General features: G+C 36.4%; 1 protein-coding gene across 2 annotated transcripts; it reads right to left on the bottom strand.

Moving 5' to 3' along the window:
- Positions 1 to 1,647: 1,647 nt before the first annotated feature.
- UBA3 (ubiquitin like modifier activating enzyme 3) lies at positions 1,648 to 26,973 on the bottom strand. Of its 2 annotated transcripts, XM_040454480.1 has the most exons (18): positions 26,881 to 26,963; positions 26,653 to 26,694; positions 24,681 to 24,801; positions 23,311 to 23,391; positions 19,543 to 19,625; positions 16,832 to 16,912; positions 12,709 to 12,752; positions 12,299 to 12,363; positions 11,841 to 11,996; positions 10,537 to 10,639; positions 10,249 to 10,362; positions 4,780 to 4,833; positions 3,984 to 4,020; positions 3,816 to 3,897; positions 3,377 to 3,477; positions 3,185 to 3,248; positions 2,994 to 3,048; positions 1,648 to 2,447 (listed from the first exon to the last, which is right to left on the bottom strand). In XM_040454480.1, exons 1-18 carry the CDS (start codon positions 26,898 to 26,900, stop codon positions 2,359 to 2,361), a joined length of 1,392 nt encoding a protein of 463 aa, XP_040310414.1. In that variant the 5' UTR covers positions 26,901 to 26,963; the 3' UTR covers positions 1,648 to 2,358. The 2 variants fall into 2 exon arrangements, with proteins under 2 accessions (XP_040310414.1, XP_040310415.1); XM_040454481.1 differs by lacking the exon at positions 26,653 to 26,694 and having other exon boundaries at positions 26,881 to 26,973.

The raw sequence follows: 26,973 nt of genomic DNA, 5'->3' as shown, positions 1-26,973 counted from the left end.
AAAAAAAAACTGCAAACAAAACTTTGGCTCTCGCCTTTCTATTAGCGCTTTGTCTCAGATATTTAATCAGTCCTGTGTTAACCTGGACCTGAGAAACCCTGGGTTTGGGTTTGCCTGAAAATACTGGACTTTGTATAAAAGGCCTGGTCCAGCCCACCTGATGACGTAAGTAAAAAGCTATCATCTGCAAGGTGTTACAAGTCTGAATTTCTGAGGCACAACTTCCCCTTCACAAGTACGCACTTCGCCCCATTCAAAACAAACCTGAAAAGCACTAAAACTATTACTCTGTTAACGTGTGTTGTGCATACTATTTAAAATACAACTTTTTCTGCATTCACTCTTCAAACATTTCGTTATGAGAAAAAATGAAACTGGTGGCCTACCTAATCCGGTCAGTGGCTAGGGGATTTAGACTCCATACTCTTAAACGCAAAATTCTGTCAACATTTGAAGCCAGATTCCATACAAAAATTCCGATTTCCAGATGACTTTGAAAAATATGGATACCAACAGTGAACAGTGAGCTGAGGTACTTGCCACTTTACAAAAGTAATTTTCACTCCAATTTGCCACAAATCTATTAAACCTCTTCCATCTCCCTGCTGTGGTTATTTAGGCTTCCCGCCTACATTTTATCCCACTGCAAGCAACTATGTCCTAAAGCCATTTTTTAATTTAAAACAAAATTAAACTTTGCCCTTGAAAAGTTATTTATGATTTTCCAATAGTTTCATCTAACCAGTAAAAATTTACATGTTAAAACTCGTAATATTTAGTGATCTACACAAGTAGTAGTAAGTAATTCAGGTAACTAACTTAAAACAGCTTAAACAAGTAGACTGAGAGGTTGGGGGCAGACTGGTGTTGGAATCCCCGTTCCAAGATTCCTAATTGTACAATTTGGGATAAATGATGTAAACTTTCTAAAAGGATTGAGCTCTCTGATGGAGATATGAACACATTCTCACACAAGGCTACTCTGAGAATTATTAGAGCACCCGTGTAAAGGAGGTGCTAAATGTTAGCCCCTTCATATTCCAAAATTCAAACTTTATCTGTAACTTTCTAAATTTTTAAAAAAATGTTTATTTCTGCCAGCACAGAGCCCGATGTGGGGCTCAAACTCAGGAACCGTGAGATCATGACCTGAGCCGTAATTAGATGCTTTAAGTGACTGAGCCACCCAAGTACCCCTGAATCTGTAAGTTTTTAAGTACCGATAACTATGTATCTCATTATATGATTTTATAATGAAACAAACGTTGGTATGGAGCTAAAAAGAATAAATAAAAATTTAACCTAGTGACATGTAATCATAAAGCTTTTGAATAGAACACTGCCATCTAAGTGAAAAACACATAGTGCATGTTCCCACATTGAGACACTAAAACTAATTTTTCAATACTTACACTTAATTTCGTCTAAAGGCTTAATTTTTTAGGGAAGAAAAAGGCATTTTAAGGACAATATAAAAAGATTCCATTTCATTACATTATTATGTGAGAGCAAATTAAATCAGTAGCTATTTCTTGTGGTACCATAAAAGTTTTGTATTAGTAATCCTGCTACACATTTAAAAATTATTCCAATGTACATTACTATGGAACTTACTATCCTTAATATACCTTAAAAATCTTCAGTGAGAAAAGTAGACAATATATGATTTTATTAATAAATAGTGTGAAAGCATCAGTGATAACTGTTTGAACATTAGATTCTTTTAAACATCCATGTCTTGGCTTTAATATTGTGCATATTGGCCTCTATGGCACTACAAGTAAACATGAAAATAGTTCCCATTTCCATGCACAGGTATTCAGCTATAACACCATTTACAAATTATTATGGACACGGTAACCTTTGCAATAATTAATATTCATTTGGACAACCACAATTAAATGAATATTAAATCAAGCAAGAAGTAGGCTATGTTCAATATGCTCTAGATGTCAGGTTGTAATGTTTAATGTTATTTAAAACTTTATTTTCTAATTTTCTTTAAAGGGGTATCTTTTCTATATGTGGGTGCTCAAATGAAAACTGAGGAATGCATTCTGTGACCATAATAACAGAAGTCACGCATCAGAGTGTTTGCCTCCTCCTCTAAAGAAATACATTTGCTCATTATTTCTCTCTCCAGATATCATTTGCCATATTATTAATGAAAATGCTTACAAATACCAACCCCAAAATTCTGTCTTCAAGGTAAGTTAAAAATTTAAAAAAAGAGTGGTTCTTTATATAAAAAAGTCAAATTCTAGCAACACTAACGCTAAAAATGACATTAAATTTCTTAGCATACACGTAATATATAATATTTCCATCAGTTTTCTATTATGTGCAGATTTATTTTCCTTAAGAAGTAAAATGAAGTTTGAATAGTACAGTCTGTGGTGTGGTGACATCAGCAACTGCCAGTTCTTGCCCATCAACGAGTCCCAATTCTATAATAGAAAAAGTATAATTAACCCAAGCAAAAAAATCTCAACAGAAGCAAAACACACACACACATACAAAGTACACATTTAAGGTCTAGATAAACATCAAAATCCAATTCTCTTTAATCAAGGTGATACTATCTTCGATTTCTTTTGAGTTTTTTAATATTCTACTGAAAGAACAATTCTATTATCATTTCTAAAGATATAATTATAATGAAATCATCATTTAAAGGCATTACCTAGAATAAGGATTCATTACTTTTACCAAGAGAAAAAAAGAAGAAAATGATTAGTAAATATATTCATTTAAAATAGCTTTCATTCATTTAAAATAAACCACTTGGGTGGTTCAGTTGGTTAAGCGACAGACTCTTGATTTAGTTTCAGGTCATCTCATAGTTCGTAAGTTTGAGCCCATTGGGCTCTGTGCTGACAGCACGGAGCCTGCTTCAGATTTTCTCTCTCCCTCTCTCTCTGTCCCTCCCCTGCTCATGTATTCTCTCTCTCTCAAAATAAATAAACATTTTCTTTTTTTAATCTTTAAAATACCTTTCAATGTCTTGGAGAGATTTGGCCTTGTTCGTTCTTCAATAGAAGTCACTGACTAGAAAACAAAATTATTTTAATGTAAAGCACATTAAGTGAAATTGAACTTGTAATATAATGAGAAAAAAGACTTGTAATATAGTTTTGTGAAAAACAAAAAAAACAAAACAAAAAAACAACCAAACACTGATTACCTGTAAGTAAAGTGTTCTATTTCTTCCCTCTAATGTAGCTGTGATGGCTGGAGATTTCATCTGCCTAAATTATGATAGGGAAAACATAAAATTAAAAAATCAAAGATCACTTCTTAAAAAACAATTCTAGTTTTTAAAGTTTTAAAATCAGAAAAATTATTTCTACAATAAAATAAAATCCAGAACACTTACAGAGATGCACTATTGGTTAAATAATCCAAAACCTCCTGCAATTTAGCAGATGGAGAAAACTGAATATTTTGAGGAAGCTGGCTACATGCTGGGCAGTTCTCCTACACACATAAAACACAATATATAATAGTGGCATACACACCAATAATAGTCTATAAATATGAAATGAAATCAACTTGTTTTATAATCGTATTTCCTACAAATAAATTTTCATGCTTTAAAATCTGCTTTTCATAATAGACCTGTTTTCCTAAATTATTTTGCTACACAGTATTTATTTTGGGCTACACTGCAAAAGATATATAGTTAAGTAGGTTTCTGGAAGTTAAAGAATACATAGGATGTGGGCAATTTCACTCATATTTCTAACCAGTAATTAATACGTAAAAATCAAACTATGCATGATCAAACAAGTTTTCATTAGTGTAATAGTACTTACCTTTCTCTCTGCTTCAAATGTATACGTGTACAGTCCATCTACATCATTGAATACCAAGTAATTATTAAGAGGAATATATGCACTGTAATGAAAAAATGTTCATCTTTATACAATTGAGCCAAGTCAAAACACAGATTTACATAGATACTAAAAAATGAAATCCATTACCTTGTGGCTATTTTAAAAACCTCAGTGGCACACACAGCTGAAGAGGGGAGAAAATAAAGGTGCCTCAACTCAATGAAAATTAGACATTTAAAATTACAAGTTTTTTAAAAAGTCAGTTATAAATCAGAACAGATAAACTTTTAAGGCTATTGATTAAAAAACAGATATAGATTTATACACACACACACTCTTTAAAACACTGAGAAAGTAACAAATTTTATATTTGTTTTATATAATCCAAGTAAGAGAGTAGCATTGCATGTTTTCCTTCCTCTTCTTTAGATTAATGAGCAATCTGTTACACTGATTAAAAGGAAAGGTATATAGGGGGCCTGGGTGGCTCAGTCGGTTGAGTGTCCAGCTTCGGCTCAGGTCATGATCTTACAGCTGGTGAGTTTGAGCCCCACGTTGGGCTCTGTGCTGACAGCTCAGAGCCTGGAGCCTGCTTCGGATTCTGTGTCTCCCTCTCTCTCTGCCCCTAACCCACTCGCATTCTGTCTCTGTCTCTCTCAAAAATAAATTAACATTAAAAAATAATAATAAAATTTAAAAAAAAAAAGGAAAGGTATATAATGTCCCCTTACTACAGAGCACTTTATGACATAATTTAAAACAAAATATATACAGATCCAATAGCTTGTTCTTTTTTGCAGTTTTGTTACACCCTCCCCACCTAAGAAGATACCAAATTTCTCGAACACTAGTTTTCTGAAATCAAGTAGCTGCAAAAATGTCAATTTAATGAATCAAAACTAAAGGAGAGAAAACAAAATTAAGTATGGCCATTTTCCCCTACCTGCAATGACTGCATTTGTAGACGCTACTGCAGGAATGATTCGTTTTACAACTCCTGAAAAATATATTGATTAAAAGACGGTCATTTCTTCTAAAAAGTGTCTTAGACAATCTGATTATTAAATATCATTTTCCACAACTTGCTTTTTCAGGCGTTCAAGTCAGAAAATAGACTTAAGTTTAACAATGAAATGATCTTCTTTCACACTCCCGTCACTTTGTTGTATGTTCAGAATCTTAAACCAGTTACAGTATCAAAGAAAACTCTTTACTAAGCTTCAAATAAAAGAGACAATATAATACAGCTCACAATTAGAGTGTTTATTGTATTCCAGGTACAGTATGAAGATTAAGATACGACAGAATTTTCATAACATCCCTGTTAGTCTTATCACTCTGATTTTAAAGGTAAGGAAAATGAAGTTGAGACAAATATCCACAACTATACATCTAATAAAGTGATAGGAGTGGCATATGAACCTATATCTGCTCCCAAGTGCATAATCTTAACTGCTACAGTTTACTATACTATCCTCAGTGAAGTGTGAATAAAGTATAAAGAACAATAGTTAACTAATTTTTCCTCATATAATAGTTTTAATGATTCCCCGAAATTTACAACAAACAGAAAAACTGCCCCTCATCGTCTCATTTCCCTCTATAATATGGACTATTCAAAATATTTAACTGTACTCTATTTCTATCTCATGTTTTGCGTATCAGTATTCACAGATTAGGAATGAACAAAGCCCCACCCTCCACCATCTTTTTAAGTACAAAATGAATATTCCCTAACTATATCTGAATTGTTCATTTTGGAACACAAAAACTTCAGAAAAAAGTAGCCATATTATCTTGGGAGTTGAGGGAGAATTTAAAAACGTGTTCCCAGACTTTAGGTGCAGGCAGGTTTCAAAAAACTGAGAAAAAGGCCAAATAATCTAAGAAGACATGGAACAAAGACAGTGAAAAAGTTTGGAAACCTGTTTTAAAAAGTTAATTCTGGGGGCACCTGGGTGGCTCAATCAGTTAAGTGACCAACTCTTGGTTTCAGCGCAGGTCATGATCTCACGGTTTGTGAGACTGAGCCCCACATCAGGTTCTGTGCTGACAGTGTAAAGCCTGCTTGGGATCTGGTGTCTCCTCTCTCTCTGCCTCTCCCTGACTCACACGTTCTCCCCGTCACTCTCAAAATAAACAAACAGCTAAACTTAGGGTGCCTGGGTGGCTCAGCTAGTTAAGTGACTGACTCTTAGTTCCGATTCAGGTCATGATCTCATGGTTCATGAGTTCAAGCCCCACAGTAGGCTCTTTGCTGTGAGCGCAGAGCCTGCGTGGGGTTCTCTCTCTCCCCCTCTCGGCCTCTCCTGTGCTGTTTCTCTCTCATTCAAAATAAATAAACTTTTAAAAAGAAATAAATTTAAAATTAATTAATTAATTTTTAAAAAGCTAACTCTGACTGTATGAATACATATAATTTCAGAGAAGGGGAAGTAGGGAGGAACTAACTTCATGATGGTTAAACTAGAAGCTCTCCAGTGAACCACACACAGCAGCATGTACTGAAAGGAAGAACAGGTAGTCGCAGTGAGGAATGTAAGACACATTGCCCAATAAGAGCCAAAATGATAAAGACTTCTCATCGCCCACTCCTCACTTCTTGTCCCCACCCCCTTTACTTCCAATTTTGATTCTGTACTTTGTCAAGGCTCTCAATCATCAGGCTCAAAAGCACACACCAAGCCTTGCTAAATATGGAAGGATGAAAGAGGCTGCATATTGAAATGAGTTTACAGTTCCTGATCGGGACAAAATTAAGTCATTTAATTCAAACTGTTGCCAAATGTGCACTATATGCCAGACACCGTTCTACGCGAGTAGCAGTGAAAACATGTATTTGCTTTTACAGAGTTTCCTTCTGCTTTCATATACTGAAGAGCTTTATAAAGAAAGTAAAACAAGGTATATGGTAGAGTTCACAATAGTGGAAGAGGTCCACTAAAGTGGATGATCAGGGATGACCTCCTCAGGAAGGTGATAATGTGAGCTGAAACCTAAAGCATGAGCAAGATCTAGCTATGCAATGACCTGGGGAAAGAGCATTTTCATAAACAGTAAGGGCAAGGGCTCCAGGGCAAGGATGTATCAAAGTGTTAAGTATGAAATATTCTTTGCATAGGAAAACAAGGCTACCATTATTTCTGAGAAATTATATGAACATTGATAGTGAATGGCTCCGAAGTCATTATCAGTTGAATGAAAGAGTAAACTGGTTAAGTTGGTACCTGAGGGATAAGCAGCCAACCTTAACGAGATCCAAAGAACATTCCTGGTATAAGAATCAGGAGTATTTAAAAAAAAAAAAAAGAAAAGACAAAAAAAGAATTAAGAGTATTAAAGCTCCAGGGTGGGAATGAGTTGGGTGTGTTCAAGAACACAAAGCAGGGACGCCTGGGGGGCTCAGGTGAAGATCTCATGGTTCGTGGGTTTGAGCCCCATGTCAGGCTCTGTACTGATAGCTGAGAGCCAGGAGGCAGCTTCAGATTCTGTGTCTTCCTCTCTCTCTGACCCTCCCACCACATGCACTTTGTCTCTGCTTCTCAAAAATAAATAAATGTTAAAATTTTTTTTTTTAAAAAAGAACACAAAGCAGGTTGGAATGGTTAGAGTAGGGGGAGTACAGGAAGCACTAAGGAGCATGTAAGAATAGAATTTTTAAATGAAATTACCAGGACATCAGTAAATACAAGGAAATAATCACAGAAGAGAAACAGCAGATTTTCAAAAAGATGGCAAAGCCTTTTTTCTAGTGAACTAAGTGATGAACTTGGAACAAAATTCTAGAAGGATGAACTGTGAGTACCTACATTAGGAAGCATTGATCACTAGACTGAGCATTAAGATTGTTCACCGAGTTAGGGGCGCCTGGGTGGCGCAGTCGGTTAAGCGTCCAACTTCAGCCAGGTCACGATCTTCCGGTCCGTGAGTTTGAGCCCCGCGTCAGGCTCTGGGCTGATGGCTCGGAGTCTGGAGCCTGTTTCCGATTCTGTGTCTCCCTCTCTCTGCCCCTCCCCTGTTCATGCTCTGTCTCTCTCTGCCCCAAAAATAAATAAAAAACGTTGAAAAAAAAATTTTCAAAAAAAAAAAAAAAAGATTGTTCACCGAGTTAAGTCATGTTGGACTCAGTTACTGTGACGAGTAACTAGGTAACCCAGGGAAACATGGAAGATAGTATATCCAGGATTCGGCAGAGCAGTTGGAAAGGTCTTTCATGACATCCTTGTGAATAAGACAAAGAAATAACAAGTACTCAAGAAAGCCTGATCAAAAGAATGAGATAAACCTAAAAGGGCCTAACCAGAAGTATGATTCAAATGTCTGTTCTCAGCTACTTGAGCCTTGTTAAAAACAATTTTTTTTTAAATTTACATCCAAGTCAGTTAGCATATAGCACAATGATTTCAGTAGATTCCAGTGATTCATCCCCTATGTATAACACCCAGTGCTCATCCCAACAAGTGTCTTCCTTAATGTCCCCCCACCCACAACCGCTCCTGCAACCCTCAGTTTGTTCTCTGTATTTAAGAGTGTCTTATGTTTTGTCCCCCCTCCCTGTTATTTTTCTTCCCTTCCCTTATGTTCATCTGTTTCGTATCTTAAAGTCCTCTTACGAGTGAAATCATGATATTTGTCTTTCTCTAATTTCACTTAGCATAATACCCTCTACTTCCATCCACATTGCTGCAAATGGCAAGATTTCATTCTTTCTGATTGCCGAGTAATACTCCATTGTATATATATGCCACATGTGCTTTATCCATTCATCTGTTGATGGACATTTGGGCTCTTTCCATACTTGGCTATTGTCAACAGTGTTGCTATAAACATTGGGGTCCATGTGCCCCTTCTAAACATCACACGTGTATCCCTTGGATAAATACCTAGTAGCACAATTCATTGCTGGGTCATAGGGTAGTTCTATTTTTAACTTTTTCAGGAAACTCCATACTGTTTTCCAGAGTGGCTGCACCAGTTTGCATTCCCACAGCAGTGCAAAAGAGATCCTCTTTCTCTGCATCCTTGCCAACATCTGTTGTCTGAGTTGTTAATCTGACCCATTCTGACAGGTGTGAGGTGGTATCTCATTGTGGTTTTGATTTGTATTTCCCTGATGATGGGTAATGTGGAGCATTTTTTCATGTGTCTTTTAGCCACCTGGATGTCTTAAGTCTTGTAAAAATTTTTAACTATTTGGAAAAGAGATAGAGCATGATTATCAAAACAACAGATGAAAAGATGCTGGAAAAAGGAGACAACCTGGCAGGCATAAAAGCACATATAGAGAGGGAACAGCAGGTTTAAGAATAAACTTCTAAAGGGCTGCCTGGGTGGCTCAGTAGATTAAGCACCTGACTTCAGCTCAGGTCATGATCTCATGATTCATGAGCTTGAGCCCCATGTCGGGCTCTGTGCTGACAGCTCAGAGCCTGGAGCCTACCTCAGTTTCTGTGTCTCTCTCTCCCTGTCTGCTCTTCCCCTGCTCATGCTCTGTCTCTCTTTCAAAAATAAATAAACATTAAGAAAATTTTTTAAAGAATAAACTTGTAAAGACTTATACTTGAGTATTAAGATACAAAACTACCACCCCAAAAAACTGCCAAACCTGTAGTAGGAAGATGGGGCTTAGCAACTCCATATAGGAAAACTTTCAGATTTTAGTAGACAGTAACCTTAAAGAACCAGAAGTATACCATTAACATAAATAAAAAGCAAAGAAATAACAAAAAACCCTGCTCTCCTCTAAGACTGCACCAATTATCACAAGTTTATTATAAGACCAAACCTAGAATGCTGCATTCTACCCTAGATAGTTAAGAGAAATATGGACAACTGGAACATGGTTAGAAAAAAACAACATGATGGGAACTTAACATCAGGCAACATGTCAAAGCTTTGAAGGAACTAGAAAGGCTGATGACAGTGATTTGCAGGCAATATGATAACTGTTGTCAATATGTTAAAGGCTATTACTCAAAAGGGAACTGATTTATCTATGGTGTATGCTGGGGCAATACTCAGACCAAACTAAAGATGGAGATTTCTGCTCAGTACACAAAATAATTGTCTTGACAGTCTTATCCAAATGTGAAATAGATGGTCCCAGGACGTGACACATTCCTCTTCAGTGAAAGATAAAATGAATGGTTCAAATTGGATGATGCAGGGCCTCTTCCAATTCCAGTAAGATTTTATTAAATTCCTCTAGCTAAGAAGTAGTATGGATTCTGTCAAACTCTGTTCCCTCCAACCAAATTTGGAACACCTGGAAACTATTATTTCCATGGTACTTTTGAGCCGCAAATGGCTGGTACTATCTGAAATCATTTATCCATTATTTCTTTCAGAGCATTCCAACCCTTGAAAATGGGATCATCCCCAGGTTATAATTCATGACAATTCACTGACTTACCTTGAGTGAGTCTATAGGTAACACCCCTAATATTATATTGTGATGCTCTCTCGAGGGATTTTTGGAAAATCCACTGAATATGATCAGGATCATCTCCATCTAATGGAACTCCTTCTGTTAGGGGGAAAAAAAAAGAAAGAAAAGAAAAGAAAAAAAGAAAATAAGCAGGAGAGGAAGACGGAAACATGTAAACTTAAATCAACTTGTTTTTAATGTAATTACACAAACGGATAACATAAACAAATATATATCTTACATAATTCCGGATTATGAAATTCAGTTTATTACCTCCAAAAGGCTGCTCCTTAGGCCACTGTAATATCCTTACATACTCAATACAGTGTTCTGGTAGCCTGGGCATAGATGCAATGGTGCACATGGGAAAATTAACCTGAAAGCACAGTTTACCTTTTTTAGTGGATTTTAAACAATGAATTATTTTAAAATGTAACTTCTAATTAGGACTGCTCCCTAAAAGTAGATAGTAGGTTTTAATTCATCTTAGCTTTCCTCTTATAAAAACAAAACATTTTATACCACTAATAATTCTAAAACTAAAAGAGCATCTGAATCACCTGCCTTAGATTCATCTTCCTATAACAATAGGTTTGCCCTACATGTACAAAATTTAAGCTTTGTTAGATCATGAGAAGAAAAGTGCCAAGTAATTTCTCAAATAAGAGCACTTCATTATGTTTGCCTATTTAAATATGATGGTATAAAACAAACCAAAACAAAAGCAAATTCACAGAGTTAAATCAATCCCAAGTAAACACTAATAAAATTCTTTCTTTTTGTTTTTTAACCTTTATTTTAAGTAGGCTCTACACCCAACATGGGGCTGGAACTCACGGCCCTGAGATCAAGAGTCACAGGCTCTGCTGACTGAGTCAGCCAGGTGCCCCTAAAATCATTTTTACTTTTAAATCAAAATTCTAACTGTTCCTTAAAGTGGGTATGTAGCTTAAAGAGGCCCATCTTTGGAAGGATCATTCTCATCCCTGGTATCTTTATTTCCCCAAAACAATCACAGGCAAAAACCAAAGAAAATACAGTATAGCTCTATCCCAACATATAACTTTAGAATTGGCCTTTGAGGGGCGCCTGGGTGGCGCAGTCGGTTAAGCGTCCGACTTCAGCCAGGTCACGATCTCGCGGTCCGTGAGTTCGAGCCCCGCGTCGGGCTCTGGGCTGATGGCTCGGAGCCTGGAGCCTGTTTCCGATTCTGTGTCTCCCTCTCTCTCTGCCCCTCCCCCGTTCATGCTCTGTCTCTCTCTGTCCTAAAAATAAATAAATGTTGGAAAAAAAATTAAAAAAAAAAAAAATAGAATTGGCCTTTGATCCCTACTCTCCAAAAGAAAAAATGAATACAAAGGAATTATGAAAAGAGAATAGTATCATACTGTGATATTTGGTTCCTATGTTTCCAGAAATAGACCATAATTTCTTATCTTTCTTCTTAGCATGATTTTTAAAATATGGTTACCTGTAATTAAAAATCCTAAATACTGAACTAGATTTAATAATTAATCCTAACTCTACCCCCCAAGAGACTATAACACAAACACAAATGCAGGTGCTTTTTTGATTACCTGTGGAGGATACAGTTCTAGTGTGCATTCAATACAAGCAGTCATTCCAGGCAGAATCACCCTGGCATTTCCTTTAAAACCTTCTGTCCCCCCATCTATCAAAGGGACAATGGAGCTTGGATCTAATACGCCATCTTCATAATTTAGAAGAGATATCTAGGAAAATTATTTGAAGGTAGGAGAGGGGAATAACAATTAAAAAAAAAAATAACATGCTATCAAGTAATTTCACAAGTCAATCACATTACTGAGTACTAGATTATCAAATCAAGGGATTATGATATTAGCAATTTATATTCTCACCTGAAAATTAATGACTGGCAATAAATAATGAAGCACAACTACTTGAGTGAAAATTAAAATGATTTTTCAAAAATATGATATGGTATTCTAATTTTTGGTATGTTAGAAGCAGCAGCAAGAACTTCCAAGAATCATAACAACACTAAAGTTTTTACCAGCATGCCATTTATCCATCTTCTGGCTATGATAGAGTCCAGTCCACATACAATTATATGAAATTCTATGGAAGAAAAAGCAAGTTTAGCTTTTAAAAATGCCATTGCACAAAATAATTCACACTTTCTAAGAAACAAAAAAGCCCCACCTTTTATTACAACACAAACACACACAGCTCCTAATTCTTGAGTAATCTTTACTCAGGACAACAAATAAAAATGCAGCTAATGATATCAACTAAGAACTACAACAGTGGCATTCTCTGTTCAGTCAACCTTACTGAAAAGCAAACACCAAGAGATGAAAACAAATGAAGAAACAGCCCTCAAATAGCTAGCAACCTTCAAATAGATAGCAATAAAATACAGGAAGAATTTAGTGAGAATTTAATTTCAAGTGGACAACTTACGTCGATAGAAAGTGTCATTAAAATCTTGAATCTTGTTGAAATGTCTGGATATAAGTAAAGGAACTTAAGCTGTTAAGTTTTTAATTTTAAAGTGAATTTAACAATGCCATAAGGAACAAATTATAAATGTATTTAACAAGACATAAGTCTTCAGTGTTCCAGGGAATGTGAGAAAATGAACACAATCCTAATTCATGACAACACCTCTTTTCTAAACACTCCTCTCCTTAACTACTTAGTTCTCTCATCTCTGAACTCCCATATTATATTTATGTCTCTGTTATACTCTCTACTAGACTTCAGTTTTAATATCAAACCATACATCCTGGGAAAGCAGACTGTGTGCTTTAGCTCTAAGCACATCATTAGCCCTAAGCAAAGAGGCAATATGGATTTTAGTGAAGGAAACACGCATTACAGTTCCCATTGAGGCACACGATTACAAGACTTAGGACAAATGAACACCTTGTACACCTTGAATTTATACGAAGTTATATATCAAACATTTTCCATTAAAAATAGGAATTACTGCTGCGAAGCTAATTTTAAAAAACCAGGTTTCCAATAGCTTTTTCAGGTACTAATGTGATTTGTTATTTTGGGAGTAAGTGGGGCAGGGGAGGAGGGAGGAACAAATCCTTGTTCTTCTCTCATTTAAGTCAGTTTTCCAAGTCTCTCTCTTTTTTACCCTACAAAATTCTATCAGCAGTCTTTCCCTGTCTGGATGCTGCAAAGAGAACCCCATTCAAAAATGGCTGTTGGTGTTAATCAATCATAGTAGGTAGCATTTTAACAGCACACGTGTACAAAATATTTTAATTTTTCTAATGGAGCAATTTTCTATTTAATAATATATATTATACTTCTCTAAATTATAATAATCCATCATATACTTTTAAAAAGCAAAATGGAGAAAAACGGGACAATATAAATTATGTTTGTCCTAGATTTTTTATTCTGGACTATAAATAAAGCTATAAAAAACAAATTCAATTCTAGCCCTCACCCATTCAGGCCTCTATTCCTTCTAAATGCTCGGCAAACAGGAGGCATAAACCGCAGCTAGCACAGGGAGGTCATAAGAGAACCAGAGCACACACTGGAGAAACAGCAATAGGGGGACCCAGGATCCACACTAAGAAATTCTATGCCCTAGATTTCTACAAAATACTCAAAGTTCACAGATCTAACAGTATGCATATTCTTCTTCATCCTTTTCCCTATAGGGGCCTGTATTTGCCTTTTTAAACTTTTTATTTTGAAATACTACAGATTCACAGAATGTTGCAAAGCTAGTACAAAGAGGTCCCGTATGTTTTTCATCCAGTTTCCCCTAGTGGTTACCTCTTAGAGACTATAGCATAGTATCTAAACCAAAAACACGACATTGATAAAAATGAGTATGTACAGCTGTCATTCAAACACGTGTAGATTTGTGGAACTGCCACCATAAAGACATGTGACTATTCCATCAAGGCAATGCTCTACCTTCTGCTAACCGTTTAGTCACTCCAATCCGTGTCTAATCCCTGGCAATCAGGAATTTGTTCTTCATTTCTGTAGTTTTGTCATTTGAAGAATGTTATTTAAATGGAAACATACAATATATGATGTTTTGAGATTGGCATGTTTCATTCACCAGGTCTTTTGTTTTTTTTTGTTTTTTGAGAGAAGGTGCGCATGAGAGAGCAGGGGAGAAGCAGAGAGAGGGAGAGAGAGAATTCCAAGCAGGCTCTTTGCTGTCAGCACAGAGCCTGACGCAGGGCTTGATCTCACAAACTGCGAGATCATGAGCTGAACCGAAACCAGGAGTTGATGCTCAACCAACTGAGCCTCCAAGTGCCCCTCAGCTTACTGCCTTTGATATCCACCTAACTTGCTGCACGTTTCCTTAATTCCTTTTTATTGCTCAGTATTACTCCACGGCATGGTTATACCAGTATTAACAATTGACCTATTGACAGATGTTTGGATTGTTTCCAGTTTTTGGAGACTGCAGATAAAGATGCTATGAACATCCGAGAATAATTTTTACGTAGACCTAAGTATTTGTCTCTCTAGGGTAAATGCTGAGGAATAAAATTACTGAGTTATATGGAAAGTATATATTCACATTTTTAAGAAACAGCCTATTTTCCAGATGGCTATACCATTTTACATTTCCCACCAGCAACGTATCTGTGATCCAATTTTTCTGTAGCTTTGCCAGGATTTGATTTTATTATTTTCTCCTTTGGCTATGTCAAGTACGTAGTAATATTTCATTGTGGTCATAATTTGGATTTCTCTTAAAGCTAGCAACGATGAACATACTCTCGTGTGCTTTTTGCACTATCTTCTTTAGTTAAATGTCCCTTCACATTTTTTGTCCATTTCTGAATTGCATTGTTTTTTTACTGCTCAATTTTCAGAGTTCTTTATTTATTCTGGACAAGTCCTTTGTCAGATACCTATTTCATAATTATATCCCATTCTCATAATTACATCTCATTTTCTTAACAGGGCCCTTCACAAAACAAAGTTTTTAATTTTGATATAGTTCAAATTTTTTTCTTTTATGGATCACACTTTTTTGATGTGGTCTAAGGCCTCTTCACCAAGTCCTACATCACAAAGACTTTCTTGTACACTGCCATCAAAGTTTTAGTTTTACATTGTATACTTAAACCTAAGATGCAGCTTGAGTTATTTTTTTCAATTTTGAGGTTTGAGTTGAGATTCATTTTTTGCATACAGTTATCAAAAGTCTCCACAACTTGTTGAAAAGATTATCCTTTCCTCCACTAAACTAGTTTTGCACTTTTGTCAAATACCAATTGGCCGTATTTGCCTCTGGCTATTACTGGTTTCTGTGTTCTACTAATGTGTGTCTCTCTCTGCTAACACCACAGTCTTGATTATTGTAGCTGTATTGAGTCTTGAAATGATACAGTGATTCCTCACACTGTATTCTTTCTCAAAATTGTTTTAAGTGTCCCGTTACCTGTGCATATACATTTTAGAATCTCGTCTGTATCAACAACATCCAACAATACAGGATTTTGATAGAAATTGTATTAAACTTGTGTACATATGTAGGGTGACATGACACCCTTACTCTGTCAAATCACCCAATTCTAGAAAAAGGAACACCTTTCCTTTCATTTAGACCTTTGATTTCTTTCATCAGCATTTTGCAGTATTCAGCATATAAGTCACATACTTATTTTATTAGACTTATATTTCTTCCTTCTTTTGAGTGGCTATAAATGGTATTCACTGTATTTTAAATTTCACTTTCTACATTTTCACTGCTAGTATAGAGAAACAGATTTGGGTTTTTTGTTTGTTTTGTATCCTGTGGCATTTCTCAAATAGCAAAGCTCACCTCCTGAATTTCTATAAAATACTGAACGTTCCCCAAACCTACAGAACACTACTTTTTTAAAAGATATTTCTTCTAAGAATGAATTTACTCCGACACACCTTCCATTTGGTTAATAATACAGTGACTGTCTTTTCAGCCTGCTACTCTAGGGAGACATAAACATTAACTATAGCCAGACAAGGACTTATAGTCTAGCAAAAGAGATATGTAATTCAAACTGAAATCAAGGGCAATAATGCAAAACAAACAATGGCACTGGCTGTGAAAGCTTAATTTAAAAATTAGGGCAAAAAATATTTATATAACCTTGGGGCGCCTGGGTGGCGCAGTCGGTTAAGCGTCCGACTTCAGCCAGGTCACGATCTCGCGGTCCGTGAGTTCGAGCCCCGCGAGTTCGAGCCCCGCGTCAGGCTCTGCGCTGATGGCTCAGAGCCTGGAGCCTGTTTCCGATTCTGTGTCTCCCTCTCTCTCTGCCCCTCCCCCGTTCATGCTCTGTCTGTCTCTGTCCCAAAAATAAATAAACGTTAAAAAAAAATTAAAAAAAAAAAATTAGGGCAAAAAATATTTATATAACCTTAAAGAAAAGATTGGAAGCAATATAAAACAAAACGTCACCAGCAGATACCTCAGTAATAAACTTACTGCTGATTTTTTTTTTTTTTTTTTTTTTGCTTATCTGTATTCTCTATGTTAAACATCTCTTTTATAATAAAAAACAAATGCTTTTGAAAGTTAACTTTTTTGTCAAAAGGATACGGAACTACATTGCAATTAGGAACTCTGTCATTAAGAAATTCTGCAGCAACTTCAGCCTTAGGTCTTCCAACATCTTTAGGCCTACAGGAAAAATTATATTTAAATTATCATTCATCATATAAATCTAGATGATCTATATAATTTACTTTCAGACATAAAAAATATTCATGGTGAGTTTATTTAGAAGGCATACTTTTATCGAAGCACTTTTGATGAGTGATTAGGTATTCAACACTAACACCAAATGGCAACACTTGCTGATGTTCCAAATTGTATTTACAATACAACTGTAAAACTGTAAAATTCACAAGCACTGACAAGTCTAATCAAATATTTCTTAAATGAAAATAGAAAGTGTTTGTTTTTTATTTTTGTTTTTTCCATATAAAGCGTAACAATGGCATGTTTCCTGGCCACTTTTCACTCTGGCATTTCCTAATGTAAAATATTATCCCACACTCAGAGCATTCCAAATCTGCCCTGAACCCCAGAACCTCAAGGTGCTACTATGGAGGTGGTGGCTGAAATATACATGAGATTTATTCTGGGGATACAAGAACCTTCATTTATCCCCTTCTTCCCATGTGTGTTGATTAAATAGTAAATTTTAGGTCGCATAAGAAGTCATATGCATGTATTCGAAGAAGAGACAATGCCAAAGCCATTATCTAAAATTGCAAATATTGCCAACATTTTTAAGAAGCTAAAAACAGAAGATCTAAAAAGGTCACTCCTAGTTAAGAACCATAGCTATAGATAGAAAAGGACACAAAGAATTCTCTCTTCTAATCTCAGTATGAATGGTATTTTCTTTCTTACTACTTCCTTATTCTCCTCAAAGACATAAATCACTCCCTCACACATACATAGTAAGAGCTTCGTTACTACTTTTTCACAACATATTTTTCATTATACACAGAAATCTATCATACCCATTAGACTATGAACACCTGGAAGAAAGAGACCATATTCTTATATCTTTGTATTCCTTCATAAATAAGCACAGAATACTTTAAAAATAAATGAAAATTTAAAAATCAATGTTCCTAATAAAAATTACGTTTTATTATTTACTTTTTAGAAGTCTAAATTTTTCATGTTTATTTATTTTTGAGAGAGAACACAAGTGGGGGAGGGACAGAGAAAGAGAGTGAGAGAAAAAGTCCTAAGCAGACTCCATGCTGACCCCAATGCAGGGCTCAATCTCACAAACCCTAACATCATGACCTGAGCCCAAATCAAGAGTCAGACGCTTAGCTGACTGAGCCACCCAGGTGCCCCTAAAATGGGAATTTTAAAGAAAAATAATTTAACAGGCCAATTTTTTCCTCTCCAATAAAGCAGTGTGCTTTTCTTGATTCAAAACTTCTAATAAGAGTTTTATTCTGACTTTGTCCTAGAACTAGACTGTACAAATCAAGGAACCTGATTTCAGTACTGTATCAACTACTCTGGACAGAGCTCTTTAGATAAAAGGGATAAAGGAGGCTTGATTCTTTAATGTTGTGGATTATATGCGCTTCCACAGTAGAACCCAAATAAAAAAACTCCTAGACAGTTTCTGTAGAAACTGCTAATTGACCTTTCCAGAATTAGGGGATCAGATCGCTCCACCTAAAAACTGCCCTCTGAACAAAAAAGGCTTTATACAGGTTATCAACTTTGCAGGACACCCTGGCCTAATTGCTTATTCTGGAAAACAATGACCTGCCCTGAGGGCTGCTCTGAGATTAAAGGAGGTAATATAAAGACTTTAGAAAGTGTTTACTACATCTTAAGTACTCAACAAATGTTAACTACCATTATGATTTTCAATCATTATTTTAGCTACAAACTAAAGGGCATGGCCTATCATCATTAACCAATGAATTCAATGGGATCTTTCTTAGAGCATTTATGTACTAAGAATGTGTCACACAGGAAAGATCCACAAAGTTTTCTGTGAAGAAGGATAATTTCAAGGGCTAAATAAATAAACAAAAAGATAAGGCCTAAAAGTTAAATGTAGAGTTCACGTCGCAATTACAGCACTTCCTTAACTTGACTTTAACCCATCCCTCAATCTCTTTACTATCTTCCACAAAGAGAGAGGTTTTATGCCTATCCAAAAATTTAATTTTACCTTCTCTGCTAACCTAACCTTATATGGCATAAAGTATTTACTTCCAGTTTTTAAAGTCATTTCTAACAATCCATTTCTGGACGCTTTCTGTATTTCATGTTTGTCGAAGGTAATTATCCCTTTGTTCCTGGGTCTTCTCTCCTTAACTGTCCATTTTCTTTTTCTTTCTATTAACAAAGTTCCAACTCTTTCACAACTTCATTGCCCCAGAGTCACCATACAACTCTTGGCTTATAAATTCCCACCAATGTACGTCATTAGGGCCTAATATTCCGGCTACTATTCTCTCATGAAATCAACAGGAGGAAAAAGGCTGCACTCCACGTCTTCAGAACACAATCACCTCCCGAATCACATAAACCATTTGGAAATCTCTTTAAAAAGCACAACAAAATCATGTATTTGTTTACAAAACTAGTTTCACCAGAATGCTCAAATTTTCTTGCAAAATTTTACCTAAAAAGGGAGTGGTAGTTATTTTTTAAATAAAATGAGTGTTACCCTCTCATAGTTTTTAAAGATGATTAAACTGTAATGTACTCAAGTTCAAGTGATTATCAGCATTTTAAACTAAGATCTTAAAACTTACCTAAATAAAAACTGCCTATTTAGATTGGAAACATCTATAGTGTCCATGTCTATAACATGAATCTGTCTAAAACCAGACAATGCCTGTGGGAATAAAAAAAATCCAATTAAGCAGAAATTTCCTCACATTTGAAATTTTAAGATTTGTTTTCATGTAGTTCTAAATTTATAAATGCTCAATAATAAATTCTACATAATTGTATTCAGTGGTTAAAGGGTCTTACAAGGTACATAAAACTCAGAGTTCTTGTAAAGGTCAAAAATGTGTAACTACTCAACTTTAAATAGTCTACAACCAAAAGAGAACAACTCGACATTTCTGTAGCGGTTTTATAATCCCGTAAACACATTTGTAAAGTTTGTTGCTTTGCTGCTGTTGCCAGCTATTTTAATTTTACTAGTCTTACTAATTAACTGAATTTGCTGTTCTTTTTCAGAATATTGTTAATATTCCTACAAGCTTTATCTTAGTTTACATAACATTAAGTATGTCGTGCTTCAGAAATAACTATTACATAGTTATATATTACCAACACACATACGTACACAGCACATGTAAAAGGAGTGTCCTTAAAGTCTTGAGTCAAGAACAAGCAATCAAAAAAGCTAAGGAAAAGCAACAAATGGTTGCATTTCAATAAGGCCACATATTCTAACAGTACAACCACTGCTCAAATTTATCAGCAGAAGCAACAGAATGAAAAAACCAAGTCTCAATAATTAACCATGCTTTTCTGGTCTTGGTCAGTGAAACAGATTAAATCAGGTGTCAATAATTCTCCTACTTTTGGGCCCCTCCTTAGATAGCAAGATGTCCTCCAGGGCTGTCCATACTTGCTTTCTCATATTCCTGTCTCACACTTATACTAAACAAGCTTTCACTACCACCACTTCGCAGAAAACTGCCCTTGTCAAGGTAACCAGTGACCCCTATGTCGCTACCTCCAATGACAATTTTCAGTCTCTCTAATCGTACCCACCTGAGATATGTGACCGGGTATGGACCAATTCCTCCTCTTTAAAATACGTTCTGCACTTGGTTGCTACACTCATGAGAAATTTGAACACTAAAAACTGGTTTCCAGTTCATCTCACTCAGGAGCTTTCCCCCTACTTTACTGGCCAGAAGGTGGAGTGCCCTTGTGCTTACTTCTCGTTAGTGCTTGTGATCCCAGGCAATTTTGGAAGATAAAGCATCATCTGACAGACCTGTCAAACTTAACAGTTTCCAAAACCAAACTCATTCATCCTTGCTCACCAACACCACTAAATCTATTCTTTTCCCAGTGTCTTCCATTTCAGTGAATGCAAACTCCATCCTCCCAGTTGCTCAGGAGAAAAAGCTTTTCATGTATCCTTCACTCTCCTTTACTCATGTCCCCAAACTAATCCACTAGCAAACTCTGTTGACTCCAATCTCAAAACATATTCATCATCCTGACCACCTCTTACCACTTCCAATGCTACCATCTTGTTCCAAGTCATTGTCATCTCTTGCCTAGGTGACTCCAACAACCTTCTAACCAGCCTCTCAGCTTCCTGCTCTGTTCTTCCTTGAGCTTTTTTCTCTGTATATCAGACACAGTGAACCAGGTTAAAAGTCAGATCAAGTCAACTCATCTGCTTAAATCCATCCACTGACTTCCTGACGCATAGTAAGAGGCAAAGTTCTTACAGTAGCCTGTAAAGCCTTTTGTAATATTCACTCTGAGCTCCTCCACCTCCCACTACCTCTCTGATACCCTGTGGGAAAATGCTCCCGCTTTTCCACTTCTGATTTAGCTATAATGACCTCCTGGCTGTCCTAAAAAGGAACGGTCATGCTCCCACTTGACAGATTTTGCACCAAATGTTCTCTCTGCCTAAAGAATTCTTGCTCACCCCTTTGCTCAAATAACACCTTTTTGTAAACCACTTCCATTCTCTCCAGGCTGTCTACCAAGCTAGCAATCTTGCATTCCTCCTTTCCCCACAGCTTTTATTACCATCTGATATATTATGTATTTTACCTGTCTTTTTCCTTCCGCTAAAACATAGGCCCCACAAATACAAACATCCGTCAGTACTATTCAAGGCTGTATCTTTAGCTTCCAAAATGATGCCTGGCATATGAGGGTGAAGAGGTTAAATAACTATTGATCAATCATTACTATTAATGTCATAGCCCTTTTTTTAGAATGAGTCTTTAGGGGGCTTATAGTCAATTAAAAAAATCATGTATACCTCTTAGGTATTTATGTCCGAAATAAGCAAAGTAACAAGTGGTAATCGAAAAGCTTTAGTTTTCTTCTATTAAGAGGTTATTACAACAATAAATTGTAAGGCATCAAGGTTGTTTGGTGACTTCCTTAGATCTAATCTCCAATTAATTTACATTTAAAATTACCATATATCACATTTGCAGGTAATAGCTTCATTAGAGAAAAAGTTAAGCATTAGGAGATTTTTGCATACAATGCCTACCAAAACCACTACCCATCCTCCATAAATCCTTCCTGTCTAGAACTCCTTGGTACTGCAACAGGGTTTTTATGTTTAAGAAAGTACCGTCATTTTGGCACCACATCACATAGTATATCATACACAATGCTATTTATTTTGTGTACGACTTGTACCTCCAATGAAATTTCAAATTCATTAGGGACATAGACCATGATGACCCACAATCCCTTCAGAACTGAGCACAGGAGTAAGTACCATGAAGCGCATTGAGTTTCTGCAGTTCCACTAGGAGTAACATTAGTGTTTTCTTAGCAAAATGTATGTGGCTGTTTACATTTAAACTGTAGCTCCAAGACCAACTTTTTAAGTCCTTCATCTGGCCAGTGAATGTGACTTTACTCATTGTCTAAGAGTCTGTTCTAGCACTTCCAATTTTCGACACACCAACGAACACCTGACATACAACACCTTTAAATCAATTCTTCCCCTCACCATTTTTGTTAAATAAGCCAATAAGGCCTTATAAAAAGCTACTTTGTGGTTATTAAAAGTCAACGAAACTCTTAAGTCACACATTATGGATTTCAAACCAGTATACAGAAATAGCTTCACTACAGAGTACCCTCTTTTAAGATGATACTGTGAAAACAAACTGACAAAAAAAAAAAAAAAAAGGCTTAGCTCTCTGAAATTTCATGAGTTTACTATTTTATGGCCATCACAAATTACTGTTTGATTAAGTCCTGTAATGACCTAATGGCTCAGTGAAAAGCACACTTCACTAAGATTTAATGACCTGGATTAGGTCCCAAGCACATCACTATTCTTCAGAAAAACTTGGGCAATTCATTTACCATCTCTGAACCTCAGTGTCTCCCTATATGTAAAATGGGACAATATCCTATCCACCTAACTGGGTTATTTTGAGGAACAGAAGAAATAATTCTTTGAAATTACATGTTAAAATAGGAATTACCAGTTTTGTTATTTACTTCACTGAAATTAATGACTGCTATGCAAGAGGAAGCACAAAGATTTATTTAATAAAGACCAGAGAAGAAAACAGAAGAATTTCTATCAACGACTTTACAGTTGAAAACTTTAGACTGTAAAAAGTTCCACAGTTATATCATCATTTTAATTACTATCTCTAATCTGACCTGCTAAATTTATCTAACAAAGTCTCAGGAGAAAAGATTAACAATCATAATAAAGAAATTTTCTAGTAATAGAACAGAAAAAGAAAAAGGACTAATTATCACAAGGAGGAAAAAAATACATTATATATATATATATACATATATACATACATATATGTATAAATTACCAGATTTTTCAGGAGCTCACATCCTAAGCCGCCAGCTCCAATGACTAGAACTTTACATGTATCTAACAAAAACTGGAGAGACTGTAAAGAATGAAAAGGCATTATTAAAATCTGGTTGATAATAACCGTAAGTACCATCAATAAAGCAATCGCCATAAAAGTTTCTAATGTTTCCGTGAAAAAAGCAATTGAAGATAAAGAGCAGACTTTGTATGCAATGAATTATTTTAAATTTATGAACAAGGTAGAACCAAAAATTCTATAATCCCAATGATTTCAGCGGGTTTCAATTTTAGTGTTTTTAAATTCATTTTCATTTTATGAAATTAAAAGTTCATGTCCAACAAGAAAAACTACTATACCTAGTTAATTAAGACTCATCTTTTTTTTTTTTTAACTCTGAAAGGGGATGGAAAACAGCAAATTTACTTATTTAACTGACTTCCTAAGAAGAGAAAAGTTTGTAAAAACTTTAACAGAGGATCAAGCACTGCATAAGGTGTTTAAAGGTCTTAAAAAGGTAAGAACAACAATAATGGCATTTATAAAACAAGAGAAAACAGAAAAAAATGGACAAAACTCTTAGAAAACTGTACATGAGGAGAAATACAATTTAAAACAATCATTTGACACCAGTATCTTAAATTATCAGGCAAAAAAATAAAAGGTAGATTATCCAAAGAAATTCAAAATACTTGCAATTCTGTCCAAGACGAAAGGAGAGAAAATTTATACTGAAACCCAAGAGTCTGTACCTTAATTTTAGGAATAGCATAATATTTCTATTTCAACAACATCTCTTTATAAACACAAAGGACATAAACACTAACTATAGAGAAGATATCCTCTACCTTGTAGTAAAAAATAAGTTGTATCTAATTGAACACTTGCCTTAAGTTAAACACTCCCAGTCCAAAACTCTATTCCTCTATTATAGAGCAGTCATAATTTTTAACATGCAATTATACTCAATTCTAAGATGCGCATTTCAACTAAATTTCAAAATTTAAGCAAGTACATGTATATCTCTATCAAATTTAATTCCTCAGAGTAGGGCTAAAATGGGGAATGTGTCTCAGAAGTCATTTTAAACTGTAATTTTAAGTGAAGTATAACTTAGAATCTTAATTCAGATTATAAAGTTATTTTATTCTTGAGAATTCTCAACACATTACATGAGAAATGTGAAAACTACTAAATATTTGTCATTCAAATAAAATCAGTTGCAAATATTCAATTTAGTATTTCAAGATAACTTACACAACTGTATTAGTATTTTTTAATTAAAGAGCAAATTAGAAAGAAAGCATTTTATTATTTTTGAAACATAAAACTATTAGAGGAGTTATTTAAAAATAAACGTTTCTCACTTCAGTGCTCGGTTCGAAATCAGGGTGTGTGAAGGGTCCAGATCGCTCGAGGAACTTCTTTACATGGTTCCAGCGACCTTCCCAGTCTCCAGTGTCCCCACACCCACCATCAACAGCCATTCTGCACAGAACACAGTAAATTCAGCTGCAAAGATCAGTAGGAAAAAGCCACACCTACAACTATTATGGTTTCCCCAAATGAAAAAGTAACCACACCAGACCTGCTCAAATAAAAAGGGAAGTATCAGTATGATTAGGCTTATGCTTTTAAATTTTCCCTTGGCTATTATATAGTTTATTTCAAGTTAGGAACAGCACGTTTGACGAAATGTATCATTCTACGTGCTTCTGGGATCCTAAAGCAAACCAAGATCAAATTTGGGATTTTGGTCAATTGGTGAGAAATGGGCTTTTCTACATTTGGAATTTATAAAAGATTACTGCAAACCCCTCAAGTCTGTTCCATCAACACACTTATACCAGGAAAATGAAAAACAAAAAACAAAAAAACTCCACTTTCAGATGTGTGATGCTCCAAATCTAATATAATTCATGTGTCATTTCCAAGTTTGAAAGGTGTGATTTAATGATTATTTCTAATGAGAGGAACTGTTACACATTTTTCTCTGAAAGAGGTCCCAATTTTCAAGAAAGAAACTCTTAACTATGAGGTGTTGTTTCCACTCAACACAAAAAAAGTTTGGGGTTACAACTATACTACAGATATGCATGACTATCTAAAAACTTTTTAGAACATACAACTGAGTAGAGAGGGACTCCTCTAACAAAATACAAAATGTGTTTCCTATTCTATGCAAGATACATGTTTGGTTTTGATTATTTTTAATTTTCAAATTTCCTATAAACCCACAGTTGCTACCTTCAAATGTATTAGTAATACCCCATTTTTACGAAGGGACAAATAAGTACTGCCTAACAATAAAGCCCACAGGTTTTGAGGTCACAGCTCAGCTGGGTCTGGTTCCACAACATTGTGACCTTCAGCAGATTACCTAACAGCCATAAACCTCATGTGTAGGTGGTAGCTACATCTTAAGGTCAGAACGAGGATAAAGAGATAATCCACATATAGGACTGAGTAAAATGCATGGCATATAGTAAGCATTCAAATCTTAACTGTCATTTTAAACAAAAGTGGAAAGGAAATGAAAGATGGGAAGGAATGTGAAATTAAGCTGGATATTCCAGTCCTCTTGCAATTGCAATTGCAATTAAACTCTCCGAAGGAGATTCGTAGATTCTAAAGCACTGCTACCGGGAACTGGCACAGAAATTACTAACTCACCACACCCACTGCAAGAGTACGTTCCTCCCCTCCCGTGTAGGGAGATGAAACATTAAGTGGTGTGGGCCAGGGTGGAAAACATTTTGTTTAAATCGGTCTCATCAGCACAGAATTAAGTATCTGATAAAAACTTATCAGGGGAAAATAAGCTCTTTGGAATCAACACTCTCCTTTTAGAACCAATTATTCTGCAAAAATGATTGAAGTGCTTACTGCAATACCTTATGCAGAAAGTTCTCATAAAAAGTTTGCAATTAATACTACTGTCTCAGTATTTACGAAAGGCCAAACAGGCCTACGGTCCGTTTCACGTGTTTAAGAAAGATTCCCTTTTCACAAGGTCACGGCTCTGACAATTGGGGTGGAGGAGGGGTTGGGGCTCAAGGGTCCTTCCGCAAGACTTTTGGTCAAGTACCAGCCCGGCGGGCCGGTGCAGGACCTGCTGCGGTAGACCCCGGGCCCCGGCGCCCGCCCGAGACTGAGACGAGGAGCGGCCCGCCAGGCCCCTGGGGCTGCGGGATGGGGGTCAGGGGATGAGGCCGCGCGGCCTGCGCTCCGGGTGCCCCCCTCCCAGCCCCCCGGGCCCGCTGCGGCTGGTCCCCTAGGCCTGGGGTCGGGGGAGGCGGGGGTCCCCGGAGAGGGCCCCGGCCTCCCGGCAGCACTAACTTCTCAGCCAGCAGCTCCTCTATTCTCCTTCTTTTCTTCTCCCTAAAAGAAAGAGAGAATAAAAGAAGGGTCAGCATCACGCTACACATTGGGCGCCGCGAGGGGATGGGGGGGCGAGGGGACGGGGCGGGGGGCTGGGGGACCCCGGGTGGCGGCGGTGACCGCCCACCGCCGCGCTCTCTCACAACCCAGCCCGGCCCGGCACGCCCGCTGAGCCCGAGTACTTACGGCTCCTCGCCATCCGCCATATTGTTCTCCGCCTCTTCCCAGGTGCCCCCACGGCGGGCGGGGCGGAGGGGCGGGACGACGCGAAGGGGCGGG

The sequence above is a fragment of the Herpailurus yagouaroundi genome, unplaced genomic scaffold, assembly GCF_014898765.1.
Source record: "Herpailurus yagouaroundi ecotype Mexico unplaced genomic scaffold, PumYag 213, whole genome shotgun sequence".
NCBI lineage: Eukaryota > Metazoa > Chordata > Mammalia > Carnivora > Felidae > Herpailurus > Herpailurus yagouaroundi.
The sequence above is the reverse complement of the archived record's forward strand: the minus strand, read 5'-3'. Positions and strand labels throughout refer to the sequence as shown.